The following is a 17,041-nucleotide window of genomic DNA, read 5'->3' as shown; positions in this document are numbered from 1 at the left end:
TCATGAAAAGTGAAATACGAAATTATTGTGATCCTCTAGGCGGGCCAATTTATTTTATAGAAAAAAATATATATCTCAAGTCTCACGGCGGCTTAATGAAACCGATCGGAGAACTGTCAAAGGTTCTTTAAGGCACTCTAGAAAGCCTCTCGTGATACTTTGTATCTGAGAAAATAGACCTTAGCAGAAAATCCGCCGATGAGAATGGAAATAAAAAACCTTAAAGATAAAATTTCATTAAATCTGAAAAAAAAATACAAGTAGAATCGAAAAAAAGTAATAAAACAAGCGGACAAATATGAGGAAAAGTAAAATACTTAGATATAAAAATACTAAAAAGATAAAAATAAAAGGCTATAAATTTGTGTTGGTCGGAGATCATTTCTTCTCTTTCTATAGCTCCAATTGGAATTGAAACATCCCTTCTTTGAATGCCTATCATTATGACTCATGTAACTTCCGTAATTGTTTGAAACTCCTCATTCAAAGCCACATACTTTTGGTAACGTCTGAAACTCCCTATCTCATAATAGTTTGTTTCTATCATAATTGTCCACTCTCTCATTCTTTAATTAGACAATCTCTTGCTCTAACAATTCAAACCCCCAACTCATTAATAAATCCACAGCCGACGCAATCATCCAAATTTTCACAAGACAACGGATTTTTTAGTAGTTATTTAGGCTTCTCTTTCCACTGGCCTAAACTGATTCAAACCTTGAGTTGCCGCCTTCTCCATGCCTGGGCCTTCTTGGTTCAGGTCCCGCTTTATCTTCATGTGAGCTTCCTCTTAGGCTTATTTTGATGGGTTTCTCAATCATCACAATTTTTTTGCTCAGCGGTACTCTTAAACGTCTTATAATTCAACTGTCTCAAAGTTCACTATGCTCAAGCGGTTCAGATGTTCATCCCACTCGTCAGTTTTGCGCATGGCGTGACTTTTATGTTAAGTCGTGCTACTTCGTGATTAATTTTAAGTGATAATAATTTAGGAATTATTTTTACTCATTGAATACTTATGAATAAAATAGAAAATTATTAAAATGTATATTTCGTTGGATGAAGGAAATATAGACACATAAGATGGTTAGTAAAAAAATAATAACATAATTTTAGCGAAATACAAAATATTTGTTTGTTCAAATATTTTTTGTAGTACGATTTCCAATATATAGCGTGACTTTTATGTTGAGTCGTGCTACTTTGTGATTAATTTTAAGTGATAATAATTTATGAATTATTTTTACTCATTGAATACTTCTGAATAAAATAGAAAATTATTAAAATGTATATTTCGTTGGACGAAGGAAATATAGACACATAAGATGGTTAGTAAAAAAATAATAACATAATTTTAGCGAAATACAAAATATTTGTTTGTTCAAATATTTTTTGTAGTACAATTTCCAATATATATATTTTATCATTTTGTAAAAGTCAACATTCAATATAAAATATTATATTTATATTAATAATACATACTTCACATAAAAAAAAATTATTCAAATCAAAATACTATAGCTATGTTTGACAATTATAGTTGATTCAATTTGCAATTAGTGTAAACTTATTCAATTAGCTGATTTACTAGCTAATTCAATTAGTTGATTATATTAAAATATTTTAAAAAAATTAACAGTTTGATATTAATTGTTTATACGTAAAAATATAAGAATTGAATATATTTATATTTTATTTTTAAAACATTCAATTGTATTGCTTTAATTTTAACATTTTTTGTTATTAATTATTAAAAATTGTGAAACTATGATTAAAATTTTTGCTATTAATTATTAAAAATTATGAAACTATGATTAAAAGTTTATCTTTAATATTTTTAGATTTGAAAAAATAATATATTGTTATAAAAAAATATTAATATTTTGTTATTAAGAATGGTTTAAAATATAAAATAATAATTTGTTTATATATATTTATTTTGTTTATTATTAATTAATTAATTGATTTATTATATTTATAATTTTTAATAAATTTATTCTGTTTTATTTATTTTTAATATAAAATTATATATATAAATAAATTAATAATATTTATATTTTCTTATTATATTTTAAGTTTAACAAATCTAAATATTTTACAAATAGAATAAATTATTTATAAAATTTATTTATTTTAAAATTTATAAAAATTAAATTATAATTTAATAAATAAAATATATTAAAATAATTAATAAATACTGCAATATAAAATATTTATCTGAACGTGAAATAAATATTAATTTTGAAAAGAAAATAAAAATAATAAAATTCTTCTGTTAAACAATGAGTTATAATTAATTTTTTTTATCTAATAAATTATTTTAAAAAATGAATTTTTCTTAACACCTAAATTAATTGTGTTTGTTTGGGAGTTTGGATTTTGAGTTGGAATTTAAATAGTAAAAATTTTGAATTTAAATAGTTGTATGATGTGATATAAATAGGTGTTGATTAGATGTTTTGAATGTAAATTTTTTTTTTTTTTGTATAATATAAAAAATAAAAAATAAGTGTTTTGATTTGATATTTTTGGAGAAAAAAATTGAGATCAACAGTAAAAATTAAATCCAATATGTGCTACCCCAAAATACTTAATCGCTAAATACACAATATTTAATTAAATATTTGTTGGAGAAAATTATATGAATACGAACACACATTACCCATGAATTTGATCTAACCGAAATAGCTCATAAAAGTCAAACATCCGTCGTTGACCATAGGAAAATAAGTCAATGGCCGATCCCAATTCTTAAAACTTTTCCCGATTCGTTGCATTTGCAGACAAGACGAATCTCAGATCGCATACGCGAAAGTGATACGCTATGTGCGGGATCTTTGCGTACCTCAATTTCGATGTCAGCAAAGAGAGGCGCTACATTTTGGAGGTTCTCTTCAACGGCCTCCGGCGCTTGGAGTACAGAGGCTATGATTCCGCCGGAATTTCCATCGATTCTTCAAACAACTCCTCCAATCCCGACGTCGCCGCCGCCGCCCCTTCGCCTCTCGTCTTTCGCCAGGCTGGCAACATTGAATCCCTCGTCAAATCGGTATATCAAGGTGTATTTTCATTTTTCCCATTTCATCTGCGTTCTATTCCTTTTTTTTTCCCTATGAATTTGTATATTTTCGCTTTCCTTGATGTTAAATTGCACAATTTTAGTGTTCGGAAATAACTTCTTTGCCGATCCCGGCGGAGTTCAATTTGATAGTGTAGTAGAATTTTATGGTTGGATGCAAAAATAGGGATTTAAGGAGGCAAGATGAGAATCATTTTGCTTGAGATAAAATTTTAAAATGAAAAATAAAAATGAGGGGGGAAGATTCACTATCAAGTGCATCTGCTAGTGACATCAGGAAAGAAATTGGATATGTTTAGGATTTGTGATCTGTGATGCTCTTATGGCTGCTATTTTCCTTCAACGAAGCTAATTATTCTACACAATTTCCAGAGGTTGATGCCAAGGATATAAACTTGCACGAATCGTTCTCGGTTCATGCCGGAATAGCACACACTCGTTGGGCCACACATGGAGAACCAGCTCCAAGGAATAGTCACCCTCAGACATCTGACGTAGAGAACGAATTTTTGGTTGTACATAATGGAGTTATAACCAATTATGAGGTGCACTTGCTCTTCCTCGTGCCTTCTATATTTTAACTGACGTAGAAAACGAATTTTATATATTTTTATGCTATGTTGTGATTCGTTCAGTTCTCATGGCTGGCTGCAGCCTTCACTATGAAGAGAAAATAAACTATGATGACCTTGATTCTGTAATTAAATTTAGCCGTGTAAGTTAGAATATTCTCTCATTAAGTAGGCTATATGATATATATGTTGGGGGTATACACATTGAATTTTGGATTATAATTTATATATTTGTATGTGCCAAGTTGTTAGTTCTTGCTTGCGAAAGCTATTGCTAGTTCCAGAGGTACCAGGAAACAAGAAACGGCATTAATAGGTTTAAACTGATTATTAGTAGATGTTTCTTGCGTAATGGTGATTGTTGTGTATATATTTAGATTTGAAGGACCTCGGAAAAAGTTATTTTTTGGGTGTCTGTTGCAGTGTGCATTGTTTCATTTATCATGCTACCTGGATTTGCTCGAGAGTAATTTGTAAAGCTTCAAATTTCATTTGTATTGTGTTTAGTTTAAGGATTCAGGGTTTTTCGTTGTAGCCGCTGCATCAGAAGGCATCTACGTGATAGAGATAGAGTTTTGAAGGGTTTTGATTGTTGAATCTATATAACAGTAAAACAAGTAAGAAAATTAACAGCATGTACTTTCTTTGTAAAATGATTATGTATTATTAGCGTGTTTCGGCTGTGCCCTTGTCATAGAGGATGACATCATTAGTTTTTGGTTATAATGTAGCTACCACATCTGATGATAACTCAGACGATTAGTTTATGATTGTTAAAATAGTTACATTTCAAATTTCACCATACATTAAAGACATACAATAAATTCATCCGAACTGAGTTGATAATCTTTTCTGTATATTAAAGGAAGTTGCCAAAGAAGTTTATAGCTGTAATCAAAACATAAAAAACTTCAATAACTATAATTAATTAAAGACAAAGCTGCTGTACACGTTAAGGTGTACTTTTGTTTCTTAATTATACAAAAAGGTTTTAGCTTCTTCATTGTTTGTATACTTAGCAGCAGGAAATTAAGAGATCTCAGGTTCTAGATGTGCTGTTACCTGCTTTATGCACCCAAGGATGGCTGGAATATTAGTAAACATCATTTGGGCATGGATTTGTGGGTTGCTGCAGGTGACTAGAGTTGAGGCGGTTTATGACTTTCCAATTGGGAAGTTAAGTAGCATGCCTTTATACTTGCAGAAGGACTATAAAGCTGGAACTTTTAATTTGATGGCACACAATAATGTGCAATATATATATATATATATATATATAAGAGAATGATAGTTAATTGGGATGATCACAAACCAGTGAAACTTAAACCAAATGCTTGTACAAAGTTCGTTCGAGCTATGATGCCTTGAATTTGGTAAAAGATGGAGTATCAACTAACATTAGTTGAGCTATTGTTTACAGACACTATTTGGTTGGAATAAAGACACAGTTCTAGCTGTAATAAGTTTGGTACACTAAAAAATATATTTGGAAACTGCTGGGCAACAGTATGCGCTGATGTAATGAGCTATTGTGGCACTGGAGTTATTTGCTGCTACAAAAACATTATCAAAAGAAAAAGACTTGGTTCTTGGATTCAACTGTTGCATCCCATCTATTGTTGTTAAACAAGTTGAGTGAGCTCGAATATATGTTGTTCGAGCTATATTGAACATATTATTGTTATAAGCTCGATTGGGCTCATTTAGGATTCATGTTAAAATAGTGGCTTGAGCTCAACTCACAGGGATTGAATTCTATTTTGAGTTCTGCTCGAATTTATATATATATATTCAATATATAAATTAAATATATATAATTTTATTCATAATTTATTATAATAAAATATTCAAATTTCATTGATAAATACAAGCTTTGATATAAAAAAAATATAAATGATACAAATATAGCATCAGTAACAAACTCAATTGAGCTGTCCGTGAGTTCGAGCTCAAGCTCAGCTCATTTGCCGTGAGCTACCCGGTTTGTTTAACAGGTCTAATCCCATCATTGAGAAAATTGGGATAAATTTATATATCTCTTGTGAAAATTATATTAGGTAGGATTGCTTGTTTCTTCGACAACTGCCCTTTTTTTCATTTTTTTTTTTTAAAAGAGGCTGTATTGAACACAGGCTTCTATCTTTCTATGATAGCTGACACTTGCAATGGTCTTCAAAATTGGGATAAATTTATATATCTCTTGTGAAAATTATATTAGGTAGGATTGCTTGTTTCTTCGACAACTGCCCTTTTTTTCATTTTTTTTTTTTTTTTTAAAAGAGGCTGTATTGAACACAGGCTTCTATCTTTCTATGATAGCTGACACTTGCAATGGTCTTCAAAAAAAGCGGGGATTGGTGCTGCTATGTTTGGACACGCTTCAATTTTCTTCTAGATTGTAGATATTCAATTCTCATTCTTTGCTTTAATGCTTAGATTCTGCATGATATATGTGATATTTGTGCTATATTAAATGTGTAATTTCCTGATACTTTTGTTAGCTGGTATCGATTTAGTACTTTCATTTATTTTGTGATGAAAAATCAATTTTCACTAGGTGCTTGCACTTTATAGCTATAAATTACATATTGTTTTCATCATGTTTATTGGATTTGCATTTTAGGTTTTAAAAGAGACACTGGTTCGACATGGTTTTACCTTTGAATCTGATACGGATACAGAAGTCATTCCGAAGCTTGCAAAGTTTATCTTTGATAATGCAAACGAAGAAGGTATTTGTGTGATTTTAGTGTTTTTTTAGTACCCCACTTCACAATCCTCCAATAGATTTCTCATAGAAACAATGTGACAATATCTTTATTGAATTGTTGTGAATGAAGTATATACATGTTGCATCAACATAGTGAATGATTGTTGCATTCTTTATGAGCATATGAAACCTATTTGAACAAAATTAAAATTACACATTTAATATGAAACTTATGGTGCGGTGACAGATAGGTATGCCGTCTTTCTGTTTACTTGTTAATCTAAGCAAGCAAATATTGAAATCACATGGTATGGCAACTGGAAATTGTAGCAAGTAGATAAGAGAACCCTTTTTTCTTTTTCTTTTTCCTTTTTTAAATCTGAGTTTGCAAGTTCTCAACTAGAATGTGTAGGATAATTGCCAAAATATGACTACACAATTCGATAATGCCTACATTATTATCCACAATTAAATGTAATTACTGAAAATGGTGATAAATAAGGATAAAAGAATTAGCTTTAATAGAGAAATGGAAGAAGAAAGTACCCTTTATATTTTAAAGGATATATCATGCAAAATCAACATAGACATACTATTGTTTCATCGTATTATATCTTTCTCTGGTACATATTGTCAAATACATTAGAAATTCCCTTTTTTCATTTGTTTTTTGATTTCACATATGCTTTGGAAGGATTTAGCTGACTAATTGCTCTTAGTATCGATATACTTTTAGTTTATCATTTTGTAAGAGGAAATCATTTGTTACTGGCCAAAAGATTGCATTAAGGAAGTATTTGGTTCAGGTGATAAGAGTGTGACATTTAGCCAAGTGGTGATTGAGGTAATGAGGCACCTGGAAGGAGCATATGCCCTAATTTTCAAAAGCCGACATTATCCCAATGAGTTGATTGCATGCAAACGTGGCAGCCCGTTGCTCCTTGGTGTAAAAGTAAGTCGAATGTGGTGCTCTTAAAGCATTTGCTATATGATTGTTGTATGTTATCATAGGTTTTGTTTGGAATCTCTTAATTTCCATGCTTGGTTCATGAATGTGAAATATGTCCTGGCATTTCAGACATGTCGCCTCCCAATAGATTTTGACGTCTAAATTAAAAGCATATATGTTCTCTCTGTGTGTGGCTCTTACCTATTTATACATCTGTTTATTGACCTACTTACCTATCAATATCTATATTGATTATATAATTTATATTCCGATTTCAGTTTATATTATAACCGGTAATAAATGGGTATTTTTTCGATTCAATCTGCTCCCTACTTTCCTCCACTGTAGGTATTATTGCTTATAAAGATGTGCCTACAACGATAGCCAGCTGATTTATACTTCTGCTGGGTGGAATTGTGCAAATGTTGTCTTTTTTCTGGGAACATTTAGGTGTTAGCAGAAACTTGTTTTCAAGAATCTTCTACTTAAAGGTTTTCAGTGACTGGCAGTAATCATTTATAGTAGTGAAGAACTTCGTCGTCGTTTTTTTATATATTCTTCTTATGATGTTTCTTTGCTTTCTTACTTCATTTCCATTAGTTGTGGTTACCATTGGTATTCTTTAGCTCAGAACATTACAGATTCTTTTTCATCGGCTACATAAAGTCATGTAGTTTACATCTGTTTCAAAGATTTTTAATTCTTGTAGTAAGTGCATTTTCTGCTGGGAAACCTTGCTTCGCTTGCTTCAGGACAACGGAAATGTGGCAGTTGTAAGCTTAAGTAACAAGGGTTGAAAAGTGATGTTGCTTTTATTGCAGGAGTTGACAGAGCAGGCCAACCGAGGATCTTTTAACGACTCGAAATCTCTTTCTAGCAACGGACAACCAAAGGAACTCTTTTTGTCGAGTGACGCCAGTGCTGTTGTAGAGCACACAAAGAAGGTCTTGGTGATTGAGGATGGTGAAGTTGTTCATCTTAAGGTAAGATCTAGTTTGATGATTTAATTACTCTCTTTTTGCAATGATAAAACTTATCACTATTATTAATTTGTGATATGATAGGAGTCCCAAAAATACAAATGATCCTCCCTCTTTTGTTATTAAGTGGTATTCTTTGTGGATATTTGTTGTCGAAAAGCTTTCTACCGATTCTCTCATACATGGATGTATTCCTTATTTAAAGTCTTCCATCCTTGAGGCTTCAATATTGTTGATCTACGTGGCTTTAGGATGGAGGCGTATCCATTTTGAAGTTCGATCACCCTAAAGAAAAGTGCAGCGGAATGGTGACGAGGCCCGCCTCTGTGCAACGCGCGCTTTCAGTTCTGCAAATGGAGGTTGAGCAAATAAATAAAGGAAAATACGAGCATTACATGCAGAAAGAAATTCACGAACAACCGGAATCTCTTACGACGACAATGAGAGGTAGGCTTATTCGTGGAGGATCATGTAAAGCCAAGAGTGTCCTTTTGGGAGGGCTGAAAGATCACCTCAAAACCATCAGACGAAGCAGAAGGATAGTTTTCATCGGGTGTGGCACAAGCTATAATGCTGCTTTAGCCGCAAGGCCCATCATCGAAGAACTTTCTGGTTGGTGAAATCCACAATTTGTTTTTATAAACTGCAAGAATTGCACTGATTCTATGGTTACATTAACGTTGTTATGCATCAGGTATCCCTGTGACAATGGAGATTGCCAGTGATCTTGTGGATCGACAAGGCCCCATATATAGAGAAGATACAGCTGTCTTTGTCAGCCAATCGGGAGAAACGGCTGACACTTTGCAGGCTTTGGAGTATGCATTAGAAAATGGCGCATTGTGTGTCGGCATCACCAACACCGTCAGCAGTGCAATCGCTCGGAAAACACATTGCGGTGTTCACATAAATGCCGGCTGCGAGATTGGCGTCGCTAGTACCAAGGTGATGAGCATTACATTATACTACTTCCGTCCGGCTCAAAAGATCTCATTTACTTTTTGCGTGTTAATCTTTAAATATTAATTATTATATCAAAATGTAGTACAAATTAAATTAGTGTCTTATAATACTAATAGAAGAACATTTGTACAAAATATTTTACAAATATAAAAATATTTTTAATGCTAAATACAATTACGTAAAATGTAAATGTGACTATTAGAGTATTTAATGATGCGGTAAGCACATCTAAAAAGAAAAAAACAGACATGTATTTTTATTTAACACATGTTAGATAAAAAACATGAGCTATCATGTCTGCTTATACTTGTAGGTGCTGAATAAATATATTTCATGTGATTGTGCGGACTATATCATGTGCTATATTTATATTATATTAAAGATAAAATTGCTCATAATTCTCCTATAGTTTCGAAATTCAATATTAAATCTTTTTATACTAAAAAAATTGCATGGCAACATCTTATACTTTAAAAAACCGTTGCATAAAACCCTACCACCATGAAAACTCCTTGTAGGATGAGAAATGATTTTCTATCTGGATGTTTTGCATGGCAGAGGGTTTCATACAATAATTTTTAAAGTATAAGGGGCCGCCATGCAATTTTTTAAAGTAAAGTGAGAATTTACGCTGAGTTTCAAAATCACAGTAGGGTTTCATGCAATATTTTTTAAAGTATAAGGGACGTCATGCAATTTTTAAAATAAAATGAGGATTTACGCTGAGTTTCGAAATCACAAGAGAGATTATGAGCAATTTTTTCTATATTAAATATAATTCATATTTTATCTTTTGTTATACTGTGTGGTATCCGTCATTATGCGCATTGTGCTGACTACATTAAATTACGTCTCTATTTTTCCACAATCGGATTTTAGCTTTTAGCTTATGAATGAATGTGCTTCCCCAAGCAGGCGTACACGAGCCAAATTGTCGTCATGGCAATGTTGGCTCTCGCAATTGGAGATGACACAATTTCTAGTCAAGCAAGACGGGAGGCCATCATAGACGGTCTATATGATTTTCCAAGTACGTCTGCATGTTGATTCCACGGATATGAATGGATTGTGAACGCATTGATCCGTTATACTGCAGGTAAAGTGAAAGAGGTCCTCAAGCTTGACGGAGAAATGAAAGATCTTGCTAAGTTACTAATGGCAGAGCAGTCGCTGCTTGTTTTCGGAAGAGGATACAACTACGCCACCGCATTGGAAGGCGCCTTGAAGGTAAAGGAAGTTGCACTGATGCACAGCGAAGGAATTCTAGCTGGTGAAATGAAACACGGTCCCTTAGCTTTAGTGGACGAGAATCTTCCGATTGTTGTTATCGCTACTCGCGATGCTTGTTTCAGGTTCGACTCGATTCTTTCAAATGGAAATGAAATGCTGTTTCCGTAGAAAATTTAAATTTTATTTGTTCGCTTCTTGTTCGATGAACAGCAAGCAGCAGTCAGTCATTCAGCAACTCCACGCTCGGAAAGGTAGACTTATAGTAATGTGTACGGAAGGAGACGCTGCATCTGTCAGTGTTGGCGGTTCCTGCCGTGTGATTGAAGTTCCTCAGGTTGAAGATTGCTTGCAGCCTGTTATTAACGTCGTTCCTTTGCAGGTAATTCTGATCACAAAATCTTGTATATATGCAATTGCAGTAATCGTTGTTGCGGTCATTAATTGCATGTTTTTCGCTATGATTTCAGCTCTTGGCTTATCATCTGACTGTTCTTCGCGGACACAACGTGGATCAGCCTCGAAACCTCGCCAAAAGTGTGACAACGCAGTGAGGGAAACTTTAGATACGAGCTCCTGCAACCTTCCGCCATGGAAACGCGATACCGAGCGGCTGAGTTCTGGTCGGATCTACAGAAGCTTGTGTGGTGTTTTCCATCTTCCGTATGCTCTTTGTATAGTGTAGAGATAACAATTAACTGTAGCTGTGAACTGTTACGATAAAACTCCATGGGTGCCTTTCTTCCAAACCATCAAATCTATCTATATATGCATGTATCTATACTAATTTCATATTGTCAATTAACCAGCATCTAGAAGAAACAGCAACCGTAAATAAATTATAGCGTTATGATTTACCTTGCATCACAAAAGGACGAAACGACCAACCTGTAGAGCGAAGACAAGGGAAATAAGAGAAAAGCTTTTCGCCGGATAAGGCCATTGACTTGGAAGTCGCCTTCGTCCCCACATTACTTTTTCAAGCACGCCATCGCCAGAAGGTAATTTCTGAATTGATTCGATTTAATTACAATATCCTCGTTCCTCATCAATTTTCTGTATCAGATAGCTTTGAATCCAGGTTGATTCTCTCGGGAAAAGAATCGTCCAGCTGTGGCATAGGCAAGGGAGCTGCTCAGCCTCAGATCCACGAGTTTGTGAGTATTTCTGAACGCATAACCGTATGGTTTTTGTTGTGGATACTTAGTTCCAGCTTCCGTCGAGTGCTCAATTGTTGCTTCGACTGTTTGATATGGAGATTTTGACAATCGGAGTTAGAATTTGGGGATGAAATTCTGGCTCAGCTTGTGTCAAGAACAGGTTGAAATGCTGAGTAGTTTACAACGATGAATATGACTCAGTTCATAAATTTGGGATCTGCAGAATCACAATTTCTAGAACTGTAGCATTGAAAACCTAGATAGCTCAACTGATGATGTTTGTCTGCCTGCTGCTGTAATTTTTTTTTTTTTTTTCTGGGAAAAGATTAGGGTCACTTTCATTTGTTTCCTTTTCTTGATGCATTCTCTATGCAACATGCAGGGAAGGCAAATTACGTCGCTTTTATTTTATTTGTTTCCTTTTCTATTTCATGAAGCAGTTCTTTTCTTGGTTCTCCCAGCTCAGGTGAGGGAGAAACAAGAAAGATGCCTATAGGGGAGCTATTCCTATCAGCGTTCGTCCAGGCGCTGTTTCAGCAATTGGTCTCTAGTGCAACAATGGCCTTGGCCCGTCGCGAGAAAGTGGAAACACATTTCAAGAAGTTAAGTCAAGACTTGAAGATTATTCAAGGCGTGCTCGATGACGCTGAGGAGAAACAGTTAACAGAAAAGGCCGTAACAGTCTGGTTGGAGTCCTTGAGGGACTTGGCTTATGACTTGGATGACTTGTTGGATGAGATCACTACTCGAGCTTTGATTGTAGATTCGAAGGAGATTGAACCTAGCCGCAAGGACAATATTTTGTGGAAACTCCTCCCATCTTGCAGCAATTTGATGCCTGGTACGCTGGTATCAAATTATCGTATCATGTCAAGGATAAAAGAGATCACAAATAAGTTACAGTTCATAGTGAAGCAAAGGATCGACTTAAAGTTGAGGGAGAATTCTGCTAGTATCCGGGCATCAGTAACAAGGTTGCCAAGCACCTCTTTGGTGAATGAATCTCAGGTATATGGGAGAGACGAAGACAAAGAAACAATAATCGATATGCTGCTCGGCGGGAACGAGGCCTCCCACAACGACGTATCTGTCATTCCAATAGTAGGAATGGGTGGTATAGGCAAAACAACTCTAGCCCAGCTGGTTTACAATGATAAAACTGTTAAGCAGAACTTCCATGTTCGGGCATGGGTGTGTGTTTCCGAAGAGTTCGATGTCATTTCTATCACCAAGACGATCTATGAGTCGATAACTGGAATCAGTAGCCAGTCCAAGGACTTAGACACGCTTCAGGTGAGTCTGAAAGAGAGGCTATCTAAAAGCAAGTTCCTAATCATTTTAGACGACGTTTGGAACGAGAACTATGATAATTGGTACGACTTATGCCGACCATTCCAGTTTGGGCTACCGGGAAGCAGAATTATCGTCACTACTCGCAATGAAAGCGTCGCATCAGTTGTAGGCTCCCCTCGCGCTGCCTATCATATGAAACTGCTAACTAACGACGATTGCCTGTTGCTTTTAGGCCAACATGCTCGGAAATCATTGCAGAATGATGCAGACTTGAGAGAAGTTGGTTGGGGACTGGCGAAGAAGTGTAAAGGCTTGCCTTTAGCTGCAAAGACGCTCGGTGGCCTCCTACGGTCGAAAGAATCTAAAGAAGAGTGGGAGGATGTGTTATATAGCAAGATATGGGATCTATCAGAGGATAACAATAATATTCTTCCAGTTTTAAGACTAAGTTATCATCATCTTCCTTCACATTTGAAGCATCTATTCGCATACTGCTCGATATTTCCTAAGGACTATGAGTTTGAAAAGGATGAGCTGGTGATTTTATGGATGGGAGAAGGCTTTCTCGAACAGCCAAAAGACAGGAAAACGAAGGAAGAGTTAGGACTCGAATACTTCAACGAGCTTGTGTCGAGATCCTTTTTCCAGCGCATGAGTCCCGCTGATTCAAATTTTGTGATGCATGACCTTATCAATGACTTGGCGCAGTTTGTTGCCGGGGGGACGTGCTACCGCCTTGATGAGAAGATGGATACTAATCTGGAGTATCAGATTCCTGAAAAGGTTCGTCATGGCTCGTTCCTACGTCACGAGTACGAAGTATTCAGAAAATTCAGGGCCTTCTATCGGGTTCAAGGTCTGAGAACATTCATACCAATGCCGGTCCAGAATTCACTTGTTTGGCCTCCTTTCTACTTATCAAACAGGATTTTAGTTGAACTGGTGCCGAAATTGCACAGCTTAAGAGTTCTATCTCTAAGTGGCTATTCCATCACTGAGCTGCCTTCTTCAATCTGTGATCTGATACATTTACGGTACCTCAATCTTTCAGGGACTTCAATCGAGACGCTGCCGGACTCTTTGGGTGATCTCTTCCAGTTGCAGACCCTGTCCTTGAGCAACTGCCGGTTCATAAGTAAGTTGCCTCCAGCTTTGGGGAATCTATCGAATTTGCGCCATCTCAACAACGCCAATACGGATAAACTCAAAGACATGCCGGTTGAAATTGGTAAGCTGAAGAATTTGCAAACACTACCGAAGATTGTTTTGAGCAGAAGCAGGGGCTTGGGATTGAGAGAACTTAGGGACCTAAAGTTATTAAGAGGGACTCTAGCCATTTTTGAATTGCAGAACATAACAGACCTTGAGGATGTGAAGGAGGCGAATCTGAGGGCTAAGCAGGATCTTGATGAGTTACAACTGAATTGGGGAAGCGACATTGGCAGTTCCCCTGGCAGACCTTCGGAGGAAGAGGTGATGGACCTGCTGCATCCTCATGAGAACTTGAAAAGCTTAAAGATTGAATATTATCGCGGTCTGACATTTCCAACTTGGGTTGGGGATCCGTTGTTCGGCAAGTTGTCCAGTGTAAGCATCCACAGCTGTTTGGGGTGCATGTCTCTGCCACCTCTCGGTCGGATGAGAGACCTTAAACACCTGCGGATAGGAAACATGCCGAAAGTGAAATGCATCGGAGGTGATTTCTATGGGAGCGAAGCTTCCGTTCCATTTCCGAAACTGGAGACTCTAAGATTCGATAACTTGCCAGAATGGGAGAAATGGACTGGTTTTGACGAGGGTGCGGCTGCTCTGATACAGTTTCCGAAACTTCTGGAGCTTGCTATGTTCAAATGCGACAAGTTAACGGATATTTCTCCCCTTAGTTTTCCTGTTCTCCGGCAGTTGGACCTCGAGGAATGCAGCATGGTTCTGTTGGAAAGATTCAGTAGTCTCGAATCTTTAAGTTACCTGAAAATCGAAGCTGTCGCAGGGCTATCCCATCTCCCGACAAGACTAATACAGTCCTTAAAATCACTTGAAGTTTTGGAGTGTTGCAACTGCAGTGAGCTGCTCTCGGTGTGGCCGGACGAGATTCAGCCCGAATGTCTTGCTCGTCTGAGACGCCTTGTCGTTGCAGACTGTTTGCAGCTGGGGTCGTTGGGTCAAGGAGACCAGCAACTGCCCTGCAAACTCGAAGTTCTTGAATTATTCCGTTGCGGAAATCTGGTTTCGCTTCCGGACGACTTGAGCGAGCGCTCGTCCTTACGAGAGCTGATCATCAAGAATTGCGTCAAGTTCACCGCCTTTCCGCAGACTGGCATCCCTCCCATGCTCAAACGTCTCGAAATCCTCAGTTGCAACGCTCTGGAGTCCCTGCCATGGAACATCACAGATCTCGAAAGGTTGGAGATCAAGGAATGCTCGTCTCTGAGGACATGGGCGACGCGTAGTTTTCCCATCACCCTTAAAAAGCTTTCGATCAAAAACTGCGCCCAGCTGGAGGCAGTTTCGGAAGACATGTTCCCTTGGAACAGCGACATGTTGTTGGAGGATCTTAGTTTATGCAACTGGCGCAACTTGGGTAACCTGCTCCAGCATCTGCACGCATTCTCGCATCTAGCTGAGCTGTATCTCTCCGGCTGTTACGGTCTGAAACACTTCCCCGAGCACGGATTGCCGCCCGGTCTACGATCGCTATCTCTGGAAGATTGTGCGAATCTCAAGTCGTTGCCTGCAAAGGTTCGGAACATGAAGTCCCTGGTGTTACTTGAGATAAGGAGTTGTCCGAGGCTCGATAATTTTCCGACCTGTGATTTACCTCCGAACCTGGCATCGCTTAGGATATGGGATTCGAAGAAATTCAGGCCTCTATCGGATTGGGGCTTGCATAGGCTGACTTCTCTCCGAGAATTCTCCCTCTGCGGGGGGTTCAAAGAGGTCGACCTACTCGGTGATGATGACAGTCTCTTCCCGGAATCTCTGGTGACATTTTCGATTGCCAGGTTCCCGAAGCTCACCTCACTCTGTAAGGTGCTGGAGAATCTTTCTTCGCTGCGGCACCTATCGATCATGAACTGTGGGAACCTTCATAGCTTGCCTAGTGAGAGCCTGCTCGGAAGGCTCTGGCATCTGGAAATAAGTGACTGCCCGATTCTGAAGCCGCGCTGTCTGAAAGACAGAGGCGACTATTGGAACAAGATACGCGGAATACCTTGTGTCGAGATTGATGGGACTTATGTGTATCGCCATCCCCAAAACTAAACTCGAGTGCTGGTCGAGACAAGATAGAAACTTGTCTGTCTTCTTGCCTTGTTTCTTATAATCAATCTCATTCTGTACATGCAGATGCAGATGCAGATGCACATTCAGTCATTCATTTTCTCAACTCAAACTGTCTGTCTTGGGGGTATCAGAGATATCGACGGCTGCCACCGGAACTCTATGTAAGTCGAATTACCATTGTGCTTTAAGCTAAGTTAAGCTGTTTTTGTTCTATAAGTTGGGTGCTGGTTGTCAACTTTTTCATTCCACAAATAATTTCATATATATATATATATATAAGAAATGGCAATTCTACATTTTGTGTTAGTACTCAATGTGTGTTAGAGTAGATATGTAAGTAGGCATTGGTTATTTTTTTATGACGTTTGGTAGACCCTAGTTCACACTAGCCAAATACGTGTGACCTCGGTCACAAATTCATTCCCGCACCACAGACCATCAATTGCAAGCAGCATTGGTTATTTTTTGTTTGGTTTTACTATCGTTTGAAATAAGGTATTTAATTTGAGTTATTATTTTGATTTGATGTGTTGTTTTGTGAAATAAAATTGTTCTGCTATTGATTTGAAATGATTGAAAGAAGAAAAATTATTATTATTATTATATTCAAATTGATTTCTTGTTCTTGATTGGGACACACCCGTTTTTTTTTTTTTTTTTAAATCTTAACTATGATAGTGATGTATGTGATTTTTTGAATTGAATTTAGTGAGAAAAACCTAAGTGAAATAAATAGGCATTCATTATTAGGTCATTGCTTTTGCTTTTTTAGATAACATATTGCGGCCGCTGTCCTGCAAATACAAAGGAATAAAAAACGTGTTAA

General features: G+C 36.6%; 2 protein-coding genes across 3 annotated transcripts; both read left to right on the top strand.

The window, feature by feature from the left end:
* The first annotated feature begins 2,701 nt into the window (after positions 1 to 2,701).
* LOC127262069 (glutamine--fructose-6-phosphate aminotransferase [isomerizing] 1-like) lies at positions 2,702 to 11,267 on the top strand. The gene is made up of 11 exons (XM_051290575.1): positions 2,702 to 3,059; positions 3,452 to 3,624; positions 6,275 to 6,383; positions 7,168 to 7,313; positions 8,132 to 8,293; positions 8,542 to 8,902; positions 8,985 to 9,235; positions 10,169 to 10,283; positions 10,350 to 10,605; positions 10,694 to 10,862; positions 10,951 to 11,267. The coding sequence occupies exons 1-11, from the start codon at positions 2,825 to 2,827 to the stop codon at positions 11,032 to 11,034; spliced, it is 2,061 nt and encodes a 686-aa protein (XP_051146532.1). The 5' UTR covers positions 2,702 to 2,824; the 3' UTR covers positions 11,035 to 11,267.
* An 81-nt stretch (positions 11,268 to 11,348) lies between these two features.
* Positions 11,349 to 16,643, top strand: LOC127262068 (putative disease resistance RPP13-like protein 1). 2 transcript variants are annotated; one of them, XM_051290573.1, is made up of 3 exons: positions 11,349 to 11,481; positions 11,546 to 11,637; positions 12,102 to 16,643. In XM_051290573.1, exon 3 carries the CDS (start codon positions 12,127 to 12,129, stop codon positions 16,192 to 16,194), a length of 4,068 nt encoding a protein of 1,355 aa, XP_051146530.1. In that variant the 5' UTR covers positions 11,349 to 11,481; positions 11,546 to 11,637; positions 12,102 to 12,126; the 3' UTR covers positions 16,195 to 16,643. The 2 variants fall into 2 exon arrangements, with proteins under 2 accessions (XP_051146530.1, XP_051146531.1); XM_051290574.1 differs by having other exon boundaries at positions 12,081 to 16,643.
* The last annotated feature ends 398 nt before the right edge of the window (positions 16,644 to 17,041 follow it).

The sequence above is a fragment of the Andrographis paniculata genome, unplaced genomic scaffold (assembly GCF_009805555.1).
Source record: "Andrographis paniculata isolate CXL003 unplaced genomic scaffold, ASM980555v1 Contig65END, whole genome shotgun sequence".
NCBI lineage: Eukaryota > Viridiplantae > Streptophyta > Magnoliopsida > Lamiales > Acanthaceae > Andrographis > Andrographis paniculata.
Note: the sequence above shows the minus strand (reverse complement) of the source record. Positions and strands in the feature narration are given on the sequence as shown.